Raw genomic sequence first — 16,230 nt, 5'->3', positions numbered from 1 at the left:
TATCTGGCCTCGAAATGCATACATAAATGAGGCAACCAATAGCCTGCTGATAGAGAGTGGCATCATAGTAGTCTCCAGCATCATGAATGCTAAGGTGTAAGCCTATTTCCATAGGTGTAGCAATAGGCTTACAATCCTTAAGACCAAATCTACGCAGCAATGCCTCAATATACTTTGTCTGACACAAAGCAATACCTCCATCACATTGCTTAAACCGAATGCCCAAGTAATGATGCAATAGGCCCAAATCTACGCAGCAATGCCTCAATATACTTTGTCTGACACAAAGCAATACCTCCATCACATTGCTTAAACTGAATGCCCAAGTAATGATGCAATAGGCCCAAATCTGACATCTCAAAGGCTGAATTTAATTCAACCTTGAAATCAGCAACATGCATCTCGTTAGGACCAGTGAGATGAGCAGCATGTCATCCACATATAGCACAATGATCAGAAGTACATCACTTGCACACTTGACATACAAGGTGCTCTCTGTTGGACTGTTACAAAAACCATGTGCAATCAAGTATGCATGTATCTTCTCATACCAAGCACGAGGTGCTTGCTTTAAGCCATATAGTGCTTTCTTCAATCTGCATACTTTGGTTTCTTGCCCTTTCTGAACAAAACCACGAGGTTGTGTTACATACACCTTCTCATGCAAATCACCATTCAAAAATGCAGTTTTAATGTCCAACTGATGTACATTCCAACTATGATGAGCTGCCAATGCACAAATGCTACGAATGGTGGTCATACGGCAAGTGGGAGCAAAGGTCTCATCAAAGTCAATGCCCTTTTGCTGAGCATAACCTTTTGCCACAAGCCTAGCCTTATAGCGATCAACGCTACCATCAGGCTTACATTTTAGCTTATATACCCATTTAGTGCCAATTGCCTTCAAACTAAGAGGCAAATCACATAACGACCATGTGCCATTCTTCACAATAGCATCATATTCCACTTGCATAGCAGCCGGTAAAACTTATATATTGTAGCACATCATCAATGAACATGGAACAAGGGAATCCAACTATGTTAAAAATCATTCTTGCATGTGTAAAGCTTACAAGACATCATCTTATGATTGTATATCATTGTAATAGAATAAGAGGTTCTTTATTTTAAAAAAAAAATTCATGAAAGGAATGTGGATATGAGAATGTTTTTTAAGTAATTGAGGTGGTTTCTTACCTTCACAAACCCTTAGAAGCTTGGATTTCTTATGTATCCATGCAATTGAGTTACACTTTTTGTGATCAAGTTGAATCAAGAATTCACCCATGGTAGCAAGGCAAGTTAACCCTCCTTTAAATGTAAATTTAAGTAGCTAGAACTTTTCTAGAAAAGGGGCTAGAAAGAGGCTTGTTAGAGGGAATGAAACTTGGGATCCCATTGTGCTTCCATTTTAGTGATAAGGGCTACCTTTTCTAGTGATATTTTAACACCAAGGCTTGCAATAATGAGATGGTGAGGTGTGGGTTGATATAGAGCACATAGACTACTACAGGACTAGCTAACTATGCTTCTAGGGCTAGTCTCATGGGATATAAAAGATAGAAAAGCACATATAAGGGTGCTAGAGCCATGCGACCCACACTTAAGCCCTCCTTAAGCCCTTGCCCTTAGCCTTGAGGCACTCTATACTACACATGCCCCCATTTTAGGTAGCTAATATGCTACCTGAGACCTTTGGGGCCTCACTTTAAAACATTTATGATATCAAATGAGTCCATATAAAGACTTATTTTTTACTAGGTCTTTTATATTACTAGGCCTACCTAAGACCTTGGTGGCTCCACATAAAAAAATTTATGATATCGAGTGAGTGCATATAAAGACTTGTTTTTTACTAGGCCATTTATACTACTTGTAATAGGTGTCTTATTTATCAGTTGCTATTGTATTTTTAAGAATGTATACATATAAGAAATGATATGTATATTCCCAAAAACATGTATGTAGACCTATTTTTAGGTATCCTTTTCATTCTCATGATATGGGGAGATTTTATTAAGAGCGAGGCCCTTGGTGGACAATATAAAGACCTTAGTCCAAGTCACCCTAAAAATTAGGGTCATTGTTACATGCTTTTACACACACACACCTTCTCCTTCAAATTGCACTTGAACAAAAGAGCACCCAACCAAATGGCCATGATAATATTACATTATATAAGAGGGTTACAAATGTGGGTGGGATAGTCATGACAATGACATATGTGGTGGGATATGCATAATTATCACCACCATTGTGTGTAGTACATTGGCAAGTAATCCTTAAACAAGGGTGCACAATGAAAATGCCTAGTGTCTAGCCTTAGATCCCTATATTTTGGTAGGTATAGTATGTCCATATCATCCAAGTGTAGGATACACATGGAGTTCCCTACTACTTAGCTTGATAGTGAGGTTGAGATTGTCATTAGAAAATGTATTACAATAATGTAAGATCCTTTTGATAAAATATTTTGTAAGCTTATATCAAATTTTGAAAAAAAAATTTGTGAGATTCTTAAGGATATTTTATAACCAAATTTCAATGTTAAAATATGGTATCCATCCAAAATTTCAAGAGTGACACTGGTTTTACTCTTTTATATCCATCAAAATGTGCCTTTTGTTTGATTAGTTGGGTGACAAAATTCTCTAGACCAACTCTCTAGGCCATCATCATTTATTCTTCTTATTCTTTAAGACAATATTAGATAATTTGGAAAAAATCTCATACTTTGAGAATTAACTTTACAACATAGTTTTGGCCATATCTTGAGCATATTAACTCCAAATTTGTCGGACATTATAGATTTAGATCCTACTCTTCAAGATCTTTCTAATGATATGTCACATGATGGGGTTTTGACAAAAGCTTGGATAGGTTCACCATGATCCCATTTTTCAAATGGGAATGGGATTTTTCCCAAATTATCTAATATGGTGTTCTTTCTTTTAGATGTGCATTTATAAAAAATATGGTTTGTGTATGATCACAAGAAAGCTCATTCACATGGTTAGTCCTAACTACATAAAAAATAATAAGAGGAGTTATATTGTTTGACTACACGCTTTAGAATGTTATAATGTTTAACTACACACTATAGATAACAAAATGTGGAGCTCTTTTCAATTCTTCTTAGATGATAATTTGTTAGTGTCTTTATGATCTAAAAAAGTATTAGCCCACTTAAGCTATAGTTTGTATTGTCTAAACCATTTTACATTTGAAAACACATATGTATTGTGTCTAAACCATTTTATTTGAAAACACATATGTATTGTGTCCACACCATTTTATATTTGAAAACACATATGTAACCACAAATCGTCTCATTGATAATAAATCCATGCTGCTTATGGAAATACCAATGTTGCATTTTTTACAATGTAATTAACTACTTGTAGACCCATTTTATTACTAGATCTAATGATTTTTATTTATACATGTGTAAATTTAAGTAATCTTATTGTATACTAACCCACTTAAAATTAATGTCTATGGTACTTTTATAGTTAATTATGACATGTGTTTTGCTAATGTCTATGGTACTTTTCTTTCTTTATTGGAGTCTCCTCTAGCTAAGGTTCTCCTTCATATGAGGTTTTTACTTTGTTGATCTTGGCAATCCTAGATTGAGGTTGTGGAGTGGAAGGAGTCGGTTTCTTGGTACATTTCCTAAATCATGCTCCATATGCTCATTGATGGTAAACTACACATGTTCATGGACTTTGTAGGCACTGGTTTCATATACACATTTTGGAGTAGGAGATCCAAATATTCATTTAGGTCTTTCTCATCATTGGCATCCATTGATGTGGACACATTCAAGGTTGATACCACACCTGGTGACCGAACCTTTCTAATGCATAAGACTTGTGTCTTATGCATAAGACTTGTGTCTTTCTCTTTCTTTATAGGATATGTCATTTGGGATTTTTATTTCATCTTCAAAGGGGAAGAGAAATTTCTCATCTTTGCATGATACATTCTCTATGCTTACAACTTTGATTTCTATTTCATGTATGTGGACCAATTTTTCATTCACAAACACATCATCCCATGATAGCTATGATAGCTTTGCTTGCTTCCCTATCTTGGGTATTTGGTTTCTCTTCATTCTTGCCCATGCAACATGAACAGACTTTTTTTGTGCTTTCTATGGTAATTGTCTTTGTAGTTCCTTTTGTAGCTACGATCGATGTTTTATCCTCTACTACAACCATTGCTTCCTTTGAACTCGACACTTTTTCTATTGACTCTTTCCCTTTATTTCTCTTTTTAGTATTTTTTGTTGTTTCACAACTCACTTCCTCTTGTTGTACTATTTCTATTGGTGGGATCTTTTTAGCTTAGCTCGCTCTGTGGCTTGCAAGCATATATTTCTATTGGTGGGATCTTTTTAGCTTAGCTCACTCTTTGTCTTGCAAGCATATAAGCATATAAGCACATTTAGTGGCACTATGGACAATTGTCCATCCTACACACTTACCACATTGATGGCTATCATGTCACACTTACCACATTGATAGCTATCACGTTAGAAACATTTTGGATAACAGAATATCTTGTCCTTAAATAAATGCTTAATGACACATTTTGACCATAGGGATTGTGAAGGTTCAATAGAGCTACTAGATTTGGAGAATTCCAACTTGGGCACTCTACTACTTTGTGGACTTGGGGTCCTCTACAATAGAAGTATTGCAATGTGGATTGCACTTCTTTATGTGTAAATACTATTTTGGTCAAAATTTCTTGGTGAACTATCATGCTTAGTTGATTTAGCAATGAGAGCACATAGTTCACCAAATAGTTGGAGCACATAGTTCACAAGCAACTGGAGCACGTAGTCAAGCAGTTGAAAGCTAGGGTGGTGTTTGTACACTAAATGCATATGGATGTGCTATTCCTAAACCCTAAAGGCACATATTTTGTATGATTTGAATGGAAGCACATAGTTCAAAAGTAGCTAGAGCACATAGTTCATAAGCATCTAGAAGCTGGGGTGGTGTTTGTATTCTAAATGTAGATGGATGTGCTATGCCTAAATCCTAACAGCATTCTAGCATGCTCTTTTGAAGTTCAATTTTGTATGATTCAAAGAATGATCTCTCCTTGGCTTGTGTTGGCACATGTTTTAATATAGGAGAGAGGTTATTTCAGAATGCTCATCTAATAACCCATCGTCTAACTAGATTGCCTTATTTGCTACATGATTTAAAGAATTATCTCTACGTGGCTTGTGTTGGCACATGCTTTAGTGGGAGGGAGGCAATTTCAAAATGCTCATCCAATTTTAGAATGCTCATCCAATAACCCATCATCTAACTAGATTGCCTCATTTACAAAATGAATTAAATGTATCCAAGTTTGAGATAATAATTAGGATGTACAACTTGTTTTTCTTTAAGCCCATGAGGAAACAACATCTCATTTGATTTTCATTCAATTTCTCCCAATCTTCAATGTGATAATAATTAGGATGTACAACTTGTTTTTCTTTAAGCCCATGAGGAAATAACATCTCATTTGATTTTCATTCAATTTCTCCTAGTCTTCAATGTGAGTTCAAGGTTATCATATGTACGATATAGTCTTATATGGTTTCCTCAGGTTCTCACTCTATCATATAGAGCTCATGTGCTCTGCACTCCAACATGGTCCGTACCTTGAATTACCTCAGTGTTTTGAAGATCACTTTTATCAAAGGTTTTAATGTTTGGAACCCTTATCTTGCTCAACCTTCTAAGCATAAGCTAAAAACATATACTTTGGTCAGGCAACTAAGGTTTCCCATGGCCTCACATTTCAATTTAAATGTCTCGATAAATGTGATGAGATCTTGGGTTCCATCAAATTTGTGTATGAGCTTTGAGATTATCACAGCGGCCAAGATAATGTCCTAGTGTCTGATCCCATCTTAAAGTTGCCAGACTTCAGCATACCTTTTGAGGTGATTACCGATGCCAGTGGTTTTGCCATAGGCGGTGTTCTGATGCAGGAAGGTCATGTTGTGGCCTATGAGTCCAGAAAACTCCGAACACATGAGAAGAACTATGCCATCCATGACTTGGAATTGCTTACAGTCATTTATGCATTAAAGTTGTGGAGACATTACCTTCTAGGTCAAAGGTTTACCCTGGTGACTGATCATCAAAGTTTGAAATGGATATTCACCTAATATGCGTCAAAGGAGATGGATGCAGACTCTCCAAGAGTTTGATTTTGAAATCAAGTATCGGCCAGGCAAGGCCAATGTGGTTGCTGATGCCTTAAGTCGAAAAGTGTCCCTGCTAGCAATCTCGGTGATCTCCAGCCCTCTGGTAGAGGAAGTCAAAGGGAAGATCAACCAAGACAGTTTCTTTGCCCCAATCATCGCCTTGCTTCTTAAAGAGAGCAAGACTCCCAAGGAACTGAATATTGTGTAGGGGTATATGCTGACAAATGATTGCTTATACTTCAATAATCGGCTATGCATTCCTAAGGATGTGGATATCAGGAAAAGATTATTGGTAGAGGCACATGACAGTCCTATAGCTGGACATCCTGGTTACATAAAGACCTACATGTCAATCAAGAAGAGTTTCTTCTGGCTAGGCCTGAAAAGTGTTGTATTGCGTCATGTTCGCCAATGCCTTGTATGCCAAAGGATCAAAGCCGAAAGAGTTAAAATGCCTGGAACATTGCAGCCTCTGGACATTCCATCAATGAAATGGGAATGTATAAGTATGGATTTTGTCACGGGTTTGCCTACTGTTCAGTCTGGGTATAATTCAATCTTTGTCGTGGTTGATCGCCTCACAAAGGTTACACATTTGATCCCTGTTAAGGTGACCTCTACCGCAATGGATATAGCTAAGGTCTTTATTAAAGAGATCTTTAGACTACATGGGTTACCCAGGAGGATAGTCAGTGATAGAGATGCCAAATTTACATCGAGGTTCTGGACCGCCTTCTTTGAAGCTGTCGGTACATCCTTGAATCTCAGTATAGCCTATCACCCTGAGACTGATGGTCAAACTGAACGGGTCAACCAAGTGATCGAGGATATTCTCAGATCCTACTATGGACGGGAACCTCGTAAGTGGCTAAGTTACCTTCATTTGGTTGAGTTTGCTTATAATGCTTCCTATCATCGCAGCATTCTAGAAGGCTAAGAGAAATAGGAGATTACAATTGGGTGTAGTACTCTACCTTTTCTCATTTTTTGAATTGAAGTATCTAGATTTATTTTTAGCAAGTCTAGCATGATGGTTTTGTTTAAGTATATGAAGAAGGTCATTTAACAAAATTCTTAACAAGGCTACCAAAAGACATTCAATGTAATAATTGCCTTATTATAATTTGCCTAATTTATTTTTAATAAGAAAGTGCATAGCCTAAGATTATCAAAATACCTATCTTTAAAAGAATAAATATTTCTTTAAATAACAAAGACTCAAAGACAATTTAAATGTGCATATTGATTAAGAAGGTTAGTAAAAAGATATTTAATCTAAAATTTACATAAATGCTAATAGGAAGCCAAAATTACCCATCTTTAACAATAACATCAAGGCAGCCTAATATTTCCAAACAATATACAAGATCTATAAGAATTTAATTGAGCACACTTACATACCATGAGAAAATTAAAGGTGCCACAAAAGGTTTAATCATGACTTAGCTTTACACAATTGGGAAGGGACTTATAAACATAGTAATAGAAATTTTGAAAACAAACATCATATTTTAAGTAGAAGAAAATATGTTAACCAAGGAATTGTATATGACAACGCTTACCTTGAAAATAAGTGTACCAACACATTGATCTAGATTTTGAGAGATCCTTATAACCAAGAAATCTTGTATGATTCACCATATCCACAAGTTGAGGATAAGGCTTTGAAAAGATGGCTAGCAATTTTAACAAGTTCTCCTTTCATTATCTAGTATTCATATTAAAAACAAGATTATTGAGAACATATTGCGTTCTTATTATAAAAGTTGTAAATAATTATAAGTAAAATGACATATACTTATCATGCAAGTGATTTCAACATGGTCATTATTTCAATGATTTATTGTGGGCTCTTACCCCAATTGTTAACACTCATGAGCCTACACAAAGGTCATGAGTTCAAACCCAAACACCTCTGATGATAGCCCATGTTTCCAATTGTGTTTTAAGAAAATAATATTTTTGGATAGGAGTTAGGATGACTGCAAGTGCATGATGGTTGGGTCTAGATAGAATCAAGTCTAGCATCAAAGATCATAGGCAATATTCTCATTCCTTATAGAAAGGAAGTTTTAAGGGCTTAAAGTCAATGCAATTAAGAGGTAAAATATACCATAATAATAAAAGTATAGATCTAATAATGCACAAAGTGATTAGAATGTAACTAGGATATTGACACCAACTTCTAGAGTTTCCTTTTGACAAGCACCCTTGCCCTTCAAAAATTAAATGAAAAAAGTAAAAAACATGAATTTTTTAGAGTTTATATGTAATTTTTGGCAAGGATGAAACAATTTAACAAGTATTTGATAGTCAAAATGGAAAAAAGGAGGGGGGGCATGATGGCAATCAAAGCTTGGAGGCATGCTATACCCAAGAATATATCCAAAAACAATCTTTTAGTAACTAACTAAGGGTGGTTACATCAACACCATAGGTTTAAAAGTACATCAAGACCATTAGAATTTGAGGCTTCCATTGTTGTGAGAAGAAGTGTTCTCAAAAAGATCACCATTTTCTTCTTACATCAGGTGTAATAGAGAACGCTCCATGTGCTACCCATGGTACAAGTGTGGGAAGAAGATCACAATTTTCTCATTACTTTACATAAGGTGTAATAGTAGAGAAGGCCCCATGCATTACCCATGGTACTACAAGGTGTAATAGAGAATGCGCCATGCATTGCCCATGGTACAATGTGGCAAGAAGAAATCTCTCTCGTAAGAGAGAATGCTCCCATGCATTACCCATGGTACAATGTGGCAAGAAGAAATCTCTCTTGTAACGGCACCACATCAAACTCACGAGATATATAATACCACATACAACACACGCTCACATGAGTCTTGATCTTCTCCTAGTATTATATATGGTGGGGAACTGGCTTCATCTCTAGTGCTTACATTATTCAATGATTTCTTCAATCAAGGTTACTCGCTCCTTCTCTTCATCACATCAACCATGGCTCTTGGAGGCATGATCCACTGTCCCTCCTTGTTCAAGGTATCTATCTATGCATTGCTAAAATCCATCTATTGAAAGATTAACTCGTCCCTCCTTGTTCAAGCTATCTATCTATCCATTGCTAAAATCAATCTATCAAAATGTTGATTATACAATTAGATTGCGTTGCACAAGGCTGAGGTAAACCATCCTCAATTTTGCTTGCACAGGTGGTCCTTCTGATGATGATGATGATGGTCGGTTTGGATGGTTTCGGCTCTGCTGTTGAAGGAGCGAGTTATTGCAGTGATGAAGATGAGGCTTTGAGCCTTGCTTTGCATTGTGTTACTTCGGGTAGTGTGGAGAGCCACCCTTCAAAGCCGTGTTGTGATGGGATGAAGCAACTGGTGCGAGGCATGACTCTAAGTTGCATGTGTGAGATCTTGATCTCCGTTGGCGGTGTGGGCGCCCCCAGTCTTGTGGACAACTACGTTGAAGCATGCTCCATATCCGTGCCTCCCCATTTCCAATGCAAATTATAATTTATTTGATCCAACCAACAGTTCTCTCTCTCTCTCTCTCTATATATATATATATACACACGAGTTGGCATACCTGTCTCCAACAAGCATATTATCAGTTTTGAGGCCCCTTTTCTTTCAGTATTTTAGGCCCCTTTAGACCAGAGCTAGGAAATGCTACCATGTGTCACCCCTCCAGAGACCAAACTTAGGAAATGCTACTATGTGTCACCCCTCCAGAGACTATCCAGAGGTTTGAGGGATTGATCTTCCTCTTCATGAACCTTCATCTTTTCGAAGGCTATTTCTGCCTTCTTGGTCTCCTCCGCAGTTGAAGGGGCGGACACCCATTTGACAATGACTTTGGTTGCCAAGTCGTCGGAATCAACATACCCTAACCTTGTGCTTCCTGCACTTCCCTGGTTGCTTCTTGTCTGATTCGGCGGCTTGCTCCTCCAAGTCTAGCTGTCTGGCAGCAGTTGAAGGGGCGGACACCCATTTGACAGTGACTTTGGTTGCCAAGTCGGAATCAACATACCCTAACCTTGTGCTTCCTGCACTTCCTTGGTTGCTTCTTGTCTGATTCGGGCTTGCTCCTCCAAGTCCAGTTGTCTGGCAGTCTTTTGCCCTAGCATGTCGGACTTCTTTTGCATAGACCTGGTTTTATGATATTTACTTCAGGTGTTGTTTCCATTTGCTGGATGTGAACCATATTTATGGCTGTGGTAGTCTCTCCATCCACCCAGAGCTCTATGAAGAAACGCAACTACAGCTCTATGAAGAAACACAACACACGGGATGTTGGATGTATTCGACACAAGGGGCCTCTGCGAGGCAAGATGTGTTGAGCGGCATGATGTAACTGGTGGCATACAGCAAATCTGCATTGGAGAGGAGGTGACATTGACTATCAGAGCAAGAGCAGAGGTGATGTGTGATTTGTGATCGTCCTCGAGTTGAAGTAGTGAATTTGGAGTCGATCAAGTGAAGGCGGCCCAATAAGGCAAGAGTTTCACATTGAGCATAAGCCACAAGAGTTTGATCGGGACAGCAACAACTAAGGATGTAGAGAGAGAGAGAGAGAGAGAGAGAGAGAGAGAGAGAGAGAGAGAGAGAGAGAGAGAGAGAGCCAAGGAATTGATGAGTTCTTGTCATGAAGACACGTGGACACTAGAAGAAGACGTCACCACCCACGCGGCTGTTGTTCAAGTGCTGTTGTTCATTGCACCACACACACTTACAAGGGCACTAGGTTGTCGTTGGTTTGTTCATGTCATGCACCTGTTGTTCATCTTTTACAAGGGCGCGGCTTGCTTTTATGCAGAGAGCAGAGAGAGAGGGAAAAGGGGGGTGTGGTTGTGTTGTGCTCTTATGATTCCTTTTAGAAGGTTGCTTTGAGGAGGTCCGAGGGTGGGGCCCTGTGCGGGTTTCGGTATTCAAACCCGCAACGTGGTGGAATTTGGACGACTTTGGACGGTTGCGCTGGCCAGCAAGTCATGCTCAGGACCCACTGTTGTGTATTCCATTGCGGCTAGTTTGGTACTTTCTGCCTTTGCGTCCTTCACAAGAAGTTTTGGGCATTTTCCCATGTGGGAAAGAGACCCACTTTCCCTTATGTTTCCCTATAGTGTGTCAACATCATGAGCTTCTGGAGACGAGACTCCGCATACCTAGCTAGGTGTGGTGGGGGGGGCAGGGGGCTGCCACCCCCCCTCGAGGGCTGGCAGCCCTCTGCCCCCCCCACCGCACCTAGCTAGGTATGCTCCCCCTCGCCTGCAGAAGCTCATGATGTTGTCGTAATCCTCCATGTGGGAATCGTAGTTGGAAAATGTCAAACTTCTTGTGCTTTAAGGCACCTTAGCAAGGGGGGGCCGGCAGCTCCCTGTGCCCCACCGCACCTAGCTAGGTATGCTCCACCACGCCTGCAGAAGCTCATGATGTTGTTGTAATCCTCCATGTGGGAATCATAGTGGGAAAATGTCTAAAACTTCTTGTGTCTTAAGCCACCTTAGCAAGGCCATGTGATGCAAAAGAAGGGGGGGTCTGATAAGGCAGAGCAGTCACGAGGGGTTCTCTGATAGTGATCAGGCTGCAAGTCTCTGCCAATAAATGGTCATCTCGATTTGATTTTATGCTTTCATTGTTTGGTCGTGCAAGGTATGGTCCTACTAAGATAGTTATTTCTCAACATAACACCCATTATAAATTGGCAAAAAGGGTTAAAGTGGTTTACTAGTACCACAGGGTAAAACAAAATTTTATGCTTTCAAGGACAACCTCATTCAGTTCAATAGACAAAAAAGTACCTCATTCAGTTCTTCCAAGTTTTTTAATTGTTTTGTCCCTTGTCATGTGGAATCGTGCATGTATATATAACATAGTCTAAGGCTTTAATTCATGACTTGGAGGGAAACAAGTTATATTCATGAATTAAAGCCTAGACTATATTATATATACGTGCATGTATATATAACATAGTCTAGGCTTTAATTCATGACTTGGAGGGAAACAAGTTATATGTGACTTTGGATGAGCTGGCTGACATTGGACAGCTTTGGATTATGCAAGTTTGTGACTGTGGACGACTCAGACTCTAGAAAAGCTTGAATAATGAGTCCTCGATTCATTTGTGACTGTGGACGACTCGACTCAGACTCTAGAAAAGCTTGAATAGATCAATGGATAGATTGATGGAAAGATACATAAAGTGATGGATGGATAGGTAGATAGATTGATAGATAGGTGACTCAGACTCTAGAAAAGCTTGAATAAGCTTTTCTAGGAGTCTAAGTCGTCCAAAACGTGCACGTGCTGAGACAAACAACGGCGGCGAAGATGAAGGCGGGGACGAAGAACAGGTCCCACTCGGACGAGCACTTAAACCCCTGCAAAACGAATGTAATCCGCAACTCGTGCCTTGCCTGCACAACTCTCTTCTCCTCTCGGTGAGTCAGTGGCCCATCTTAAAACAAACTACAGTACTTCAGTTCGACCACCTCTTCTTGATCGGCGCATTGAGTGTCTACTAGTATCTGTCTGACTCGTTTTGCTTGCCTTACAGGGACCTTTCTGACTTCTGACAATGGCGAACATCAACGGAAAGGGCATCGCGTACGCGCTCCTGCCTGTGCTTCTGCTGCAGCTCACGAGCCTCGTCGGGGCAGTTGACATTATATTCTACACAAGCACCTCTGCATGCAGTGGTGGTGGGTACTCGTTCAACGGCGTCGCTGCTCAGGTGTGCTGCGCAGTGAGTGCCAGCAGCGGGGGTTCTGTGCTGGTCACGAGTGCATCAAGCAGCGTCGCGAGCCGCTTCTACAGAGGTGGAGCCTGCACCACCCAGGTGGGAACGGGATCTGGCAACTTCTGCTTAGTTGGCGGCCAGTTCACCGGAGCGTTCTGGTTCAATGGCAGACGCCGATCGCTCTTGGGCGATGCTGGTTGTGATAGCGTGATGAAGCCAACAGGAGTCGTCTACACTGAAGATGCCTCCCAGGGCCACTGGATGCTCACTTGCTCCGATGCAGCTGAGTTGTTCTCGCAGATGCAGAATGTGACGGATGCAGAGAAAGTGAATTGGCTCATGGCTCGAGGTGCCACCTACGTCCTGCTCTGAAGCTTGCATTGCATATGGCGAATAAATTGTAACGCAGCTACGTCCCAATTTCCCAAAAGGTTATAGCTATAGCTGCAAGCAAGGATCTGTAATTAATAAGCTTAGTGTGGCGAAGATATGCTTATGGTTAAAATAAAAACGTTGAACCTTTGTAGCATAAGGTCCCCCGCACTTCACATTCGAAATTTTCTTTTCACAGGCTGCCTAAATTTCATACCCTGTGGCAGTTCTGGATCTTTTAACTTTTGATATTTTTGAAATTATGGAGGTTCCCGTAGCCACTGCGTGAACATATGAGAGGCAGGGTTACAAACGCACGTGCACAGAGTTCGTGACATCTCGATGTCACTAACCAATTTGCGTATCATATCATGAGCAACCTGCAATTAATTAGGTCAGTCTCGTATGTTGGGGGTGGTGAGATGTGTCCAAGTAACGCTATGAGTGGCTTTGTACCCATAAAAGGTAACATTAGTCCCAGAAATGTGATGTGCCCGGAAAACTATGAAGTGATAGGTCTTAGATATCTATATACGCCACATATTATAATTGGTTTGAAGCCCAAATGATAAGAAAGATCACACCTGATATATGTGGTTGCTGTTTGCTGATTCGGTGTTGTGCGGAACCCAAAGAGGCCATGAAGGAGTCAGTGAGAAGAGGGGCCCCATGGCTGCAAGTAGGGGACGGAGGTAAAAATAGGGGGGAGGGGGGGTGGAGAGAGAGGCGACTGCGGGCTGATTTGCACAAGAAGAATCCTTCTTCTTCTTCTTTTTTACATGAATGCGTGCACTGGCCGGTAGACAGAGGGGAGGCGGGCTATAGTCGTCGGCTGTTTTTTCTTTCTTTCTTTTTAATAATTTTATTGTAGGACTGGTGTGAAGCCTTAATGGTAGGCTAAGGCGGCTTAAAAGCCTTTGTGAACATTTTAATTTTAAAAAAAGCACATGGCTTTTGGGTTTTTAAAAAAAATCTTCACGCGGGCATGTCGCTTGGGAAACGGGCTGATGCATGTGCATGGAGGGGTACCATCCTTGGTAGAGAGGACCGGGAAGCAAGTATGCACCAATAAAAATCATCACTTTCCTTTCTGCTTTCTTCATGTGAGGTTGTGCGGGACACATTTGATTGATGTGACCCCTTGAATATATAAGGGGAAAGTACAAGAGCTGAGCATATGGGATAAATCCCTGAGTGCCACATGGCATACATTGTGATGACCAAAAAGTACTCCTAGTGAACACTTAGTTCCAACACTGGCCAATAGTTTGCCACATATACTGAAAATTGCATAACCATGTACCAAAAAATTGATTTACTAAACATGGATGGTCCATCCAAGCTGAGGGGAGCCCGTGTGCACTGTGAGCAGCTCATAACCCTACAGCTTTGATCACAGGTCCCAAATATAGTTGTAGATTCAATGGAAAATGGGATGGCTACATGAATAATGACACACAAGTGGACAACAAAAGCAGCAGCGTCAATGTAGAACCCCATGCAAAAGGCAATCCTTGTAGGTGGCTGTGTGAACTATCCCTTGATCTCCCAAGCATCTCCTCCAAGACAATCACATGGCAAAGAACCCCATTCTTCCTACGAAGCCGGCTCTCTACCATAAGCACTTCTTACCGGTCACAGATGATGGCTTCATTGAGAAGTTGGATTGCTGTCAGCCAGATCAGGGTTTCCTCAAACCGGCTCAAGATAGAGACAGGATGGTTTAAGCCTATCCCATGGGAGGTTCAGATATACAGACCATGCTCAACTGGAGAGGTCCAGTCAAGGAATCACTACTTGTTCAGATGCCCAATGTACTATGAGATAGCCCCATAGTCACAAGGAACGGACAGGACATCCCCTAGCGGGCCGGATGCATTCCCGGTCTCGTCTGTGGCGGGAGTGAGTGGGGATGGGCGGGCGTCCCCGTTGGGACCGTCTCCACAAGGGACGGTCGTCCTGGGATGCCCATGAAAGAGATGTTGTGGGGGACAGCGGGCAGGGGACGGCCAGTGACCGTTGCCCACCCAACGGTCACCTGGCCGTCTCTCTATCCTACACACACACACACTCAAAATTCAAATCCTTCCCCCTCCTCTCTTATTCTACAAAAGGCACCCACTCCCTCGTGCATAGCACACACACGAGGCTCCCACTCGCTCTCCAACTTCCAACTTCTCAAGGCACCCACTCCCTCTCCAACTTCCAACTTCTCGAGGCTCAATCACCCACTCCCTCTCCAACTTCCAACTTCCAACATTCCCTCTAGAGTTTCCTTTTGACAAGCACCCTTGCCCTTCAAAAATTAAATGAAAAAAGTAAAAAACATGAATTTTTTAGAGTTTATATGTAATTTTTGGCAAGGATGAAACAATTTAACAAGTATTTGATAGTCAAAATGGAAAAAAGGAGGGGGGGCATATTGGCAATCAAAGCTTGGAGGCATGCTATACCCAAGAATATATCCAAAAACAATCTTTTAGTAACTAACTAAGGGTGGTTACATCAACACCATAGGTTTAAAAGTACGTCAAGACCATTAGAATTTGAGGCTTCCATTGTTGTGAGAAGAAGTGTTCTCAAAAAGATCACCATTTTCTTCTTACATCAGGTGTAATAGAGAACGCTCCATGTGCTACCCATGGTACAAGTGTGGGAAGAAGATCACAATTTTCTCATTACTTTACATAAGGTGTAATAGTAGAGAAGGCCCCATGCATTACCCATGGTACTACAAGGTGTAATAGAGAATGCGCCATGCATTGCCCATGGTACAATGTGGCAAGAAGAAATCTCTCTCGTAAGAGAGAATGCTCCCATGCATTACCCATGGTACAATGTGGCAAGAAGAAATCTCTCTTGTAACGGCACCACATCAAACTCACGAGATATATAATACCACATACAACACACGCTCACATGAGTCTTGA

At 40.6% G+C, this 16,230-nt stretch overlaps 1 protein-coding gene across 1 annotated transcript; it reads left to right on the top strand.

The window, feature by feature from the left end:
- Nucleotides 1-12,477: 12,477 nt before the first annotated feature.
- LOC147617689 (uncharacterized) lies at nucleotides 12,478-13,460 on the top strand. The gene is made up of 2 exons (XM_086775934.1): nucleotides 12,478-12,629; nucleotides 12,746-13,460. Exon 2 carries the CDS (start codon nucleotides 12,767-12,769, stop codon nucleotides 13,298-13,300), a length of 534 nt encoding a protein of 177 aa, XP_086632060.1. The 5' UTR covers nucleotides 12,478-12,629; nucleotides 12,746-12,766; the 3' UTR covers nucleotides 13,301-13,460.
- Nucleotides 13,461-16,230: the final 2,770 nt, after the last annotated feature.

This window comes from Cibotium barometz, chromosome 36 (genome assembly GCF_041138505.1).
Source record: "Cibotium barometz isolate CiBa-2024 chromosome 36, ASM4113850v1, whole genome shotgun sequence".
Classification (NCBI taxonomy): Eukaryota; Viridiplantae; Streptophyta; class Polypodiopsida; order Cyatheales; family Cibotiaceae; genus Cibotium; species Cibotium barometz.
The sequence above is the reverse complement of the archived record's forward strand: the minus strand, read 5'-3'. Positions and strand labels throughout refer to the sequence as shown.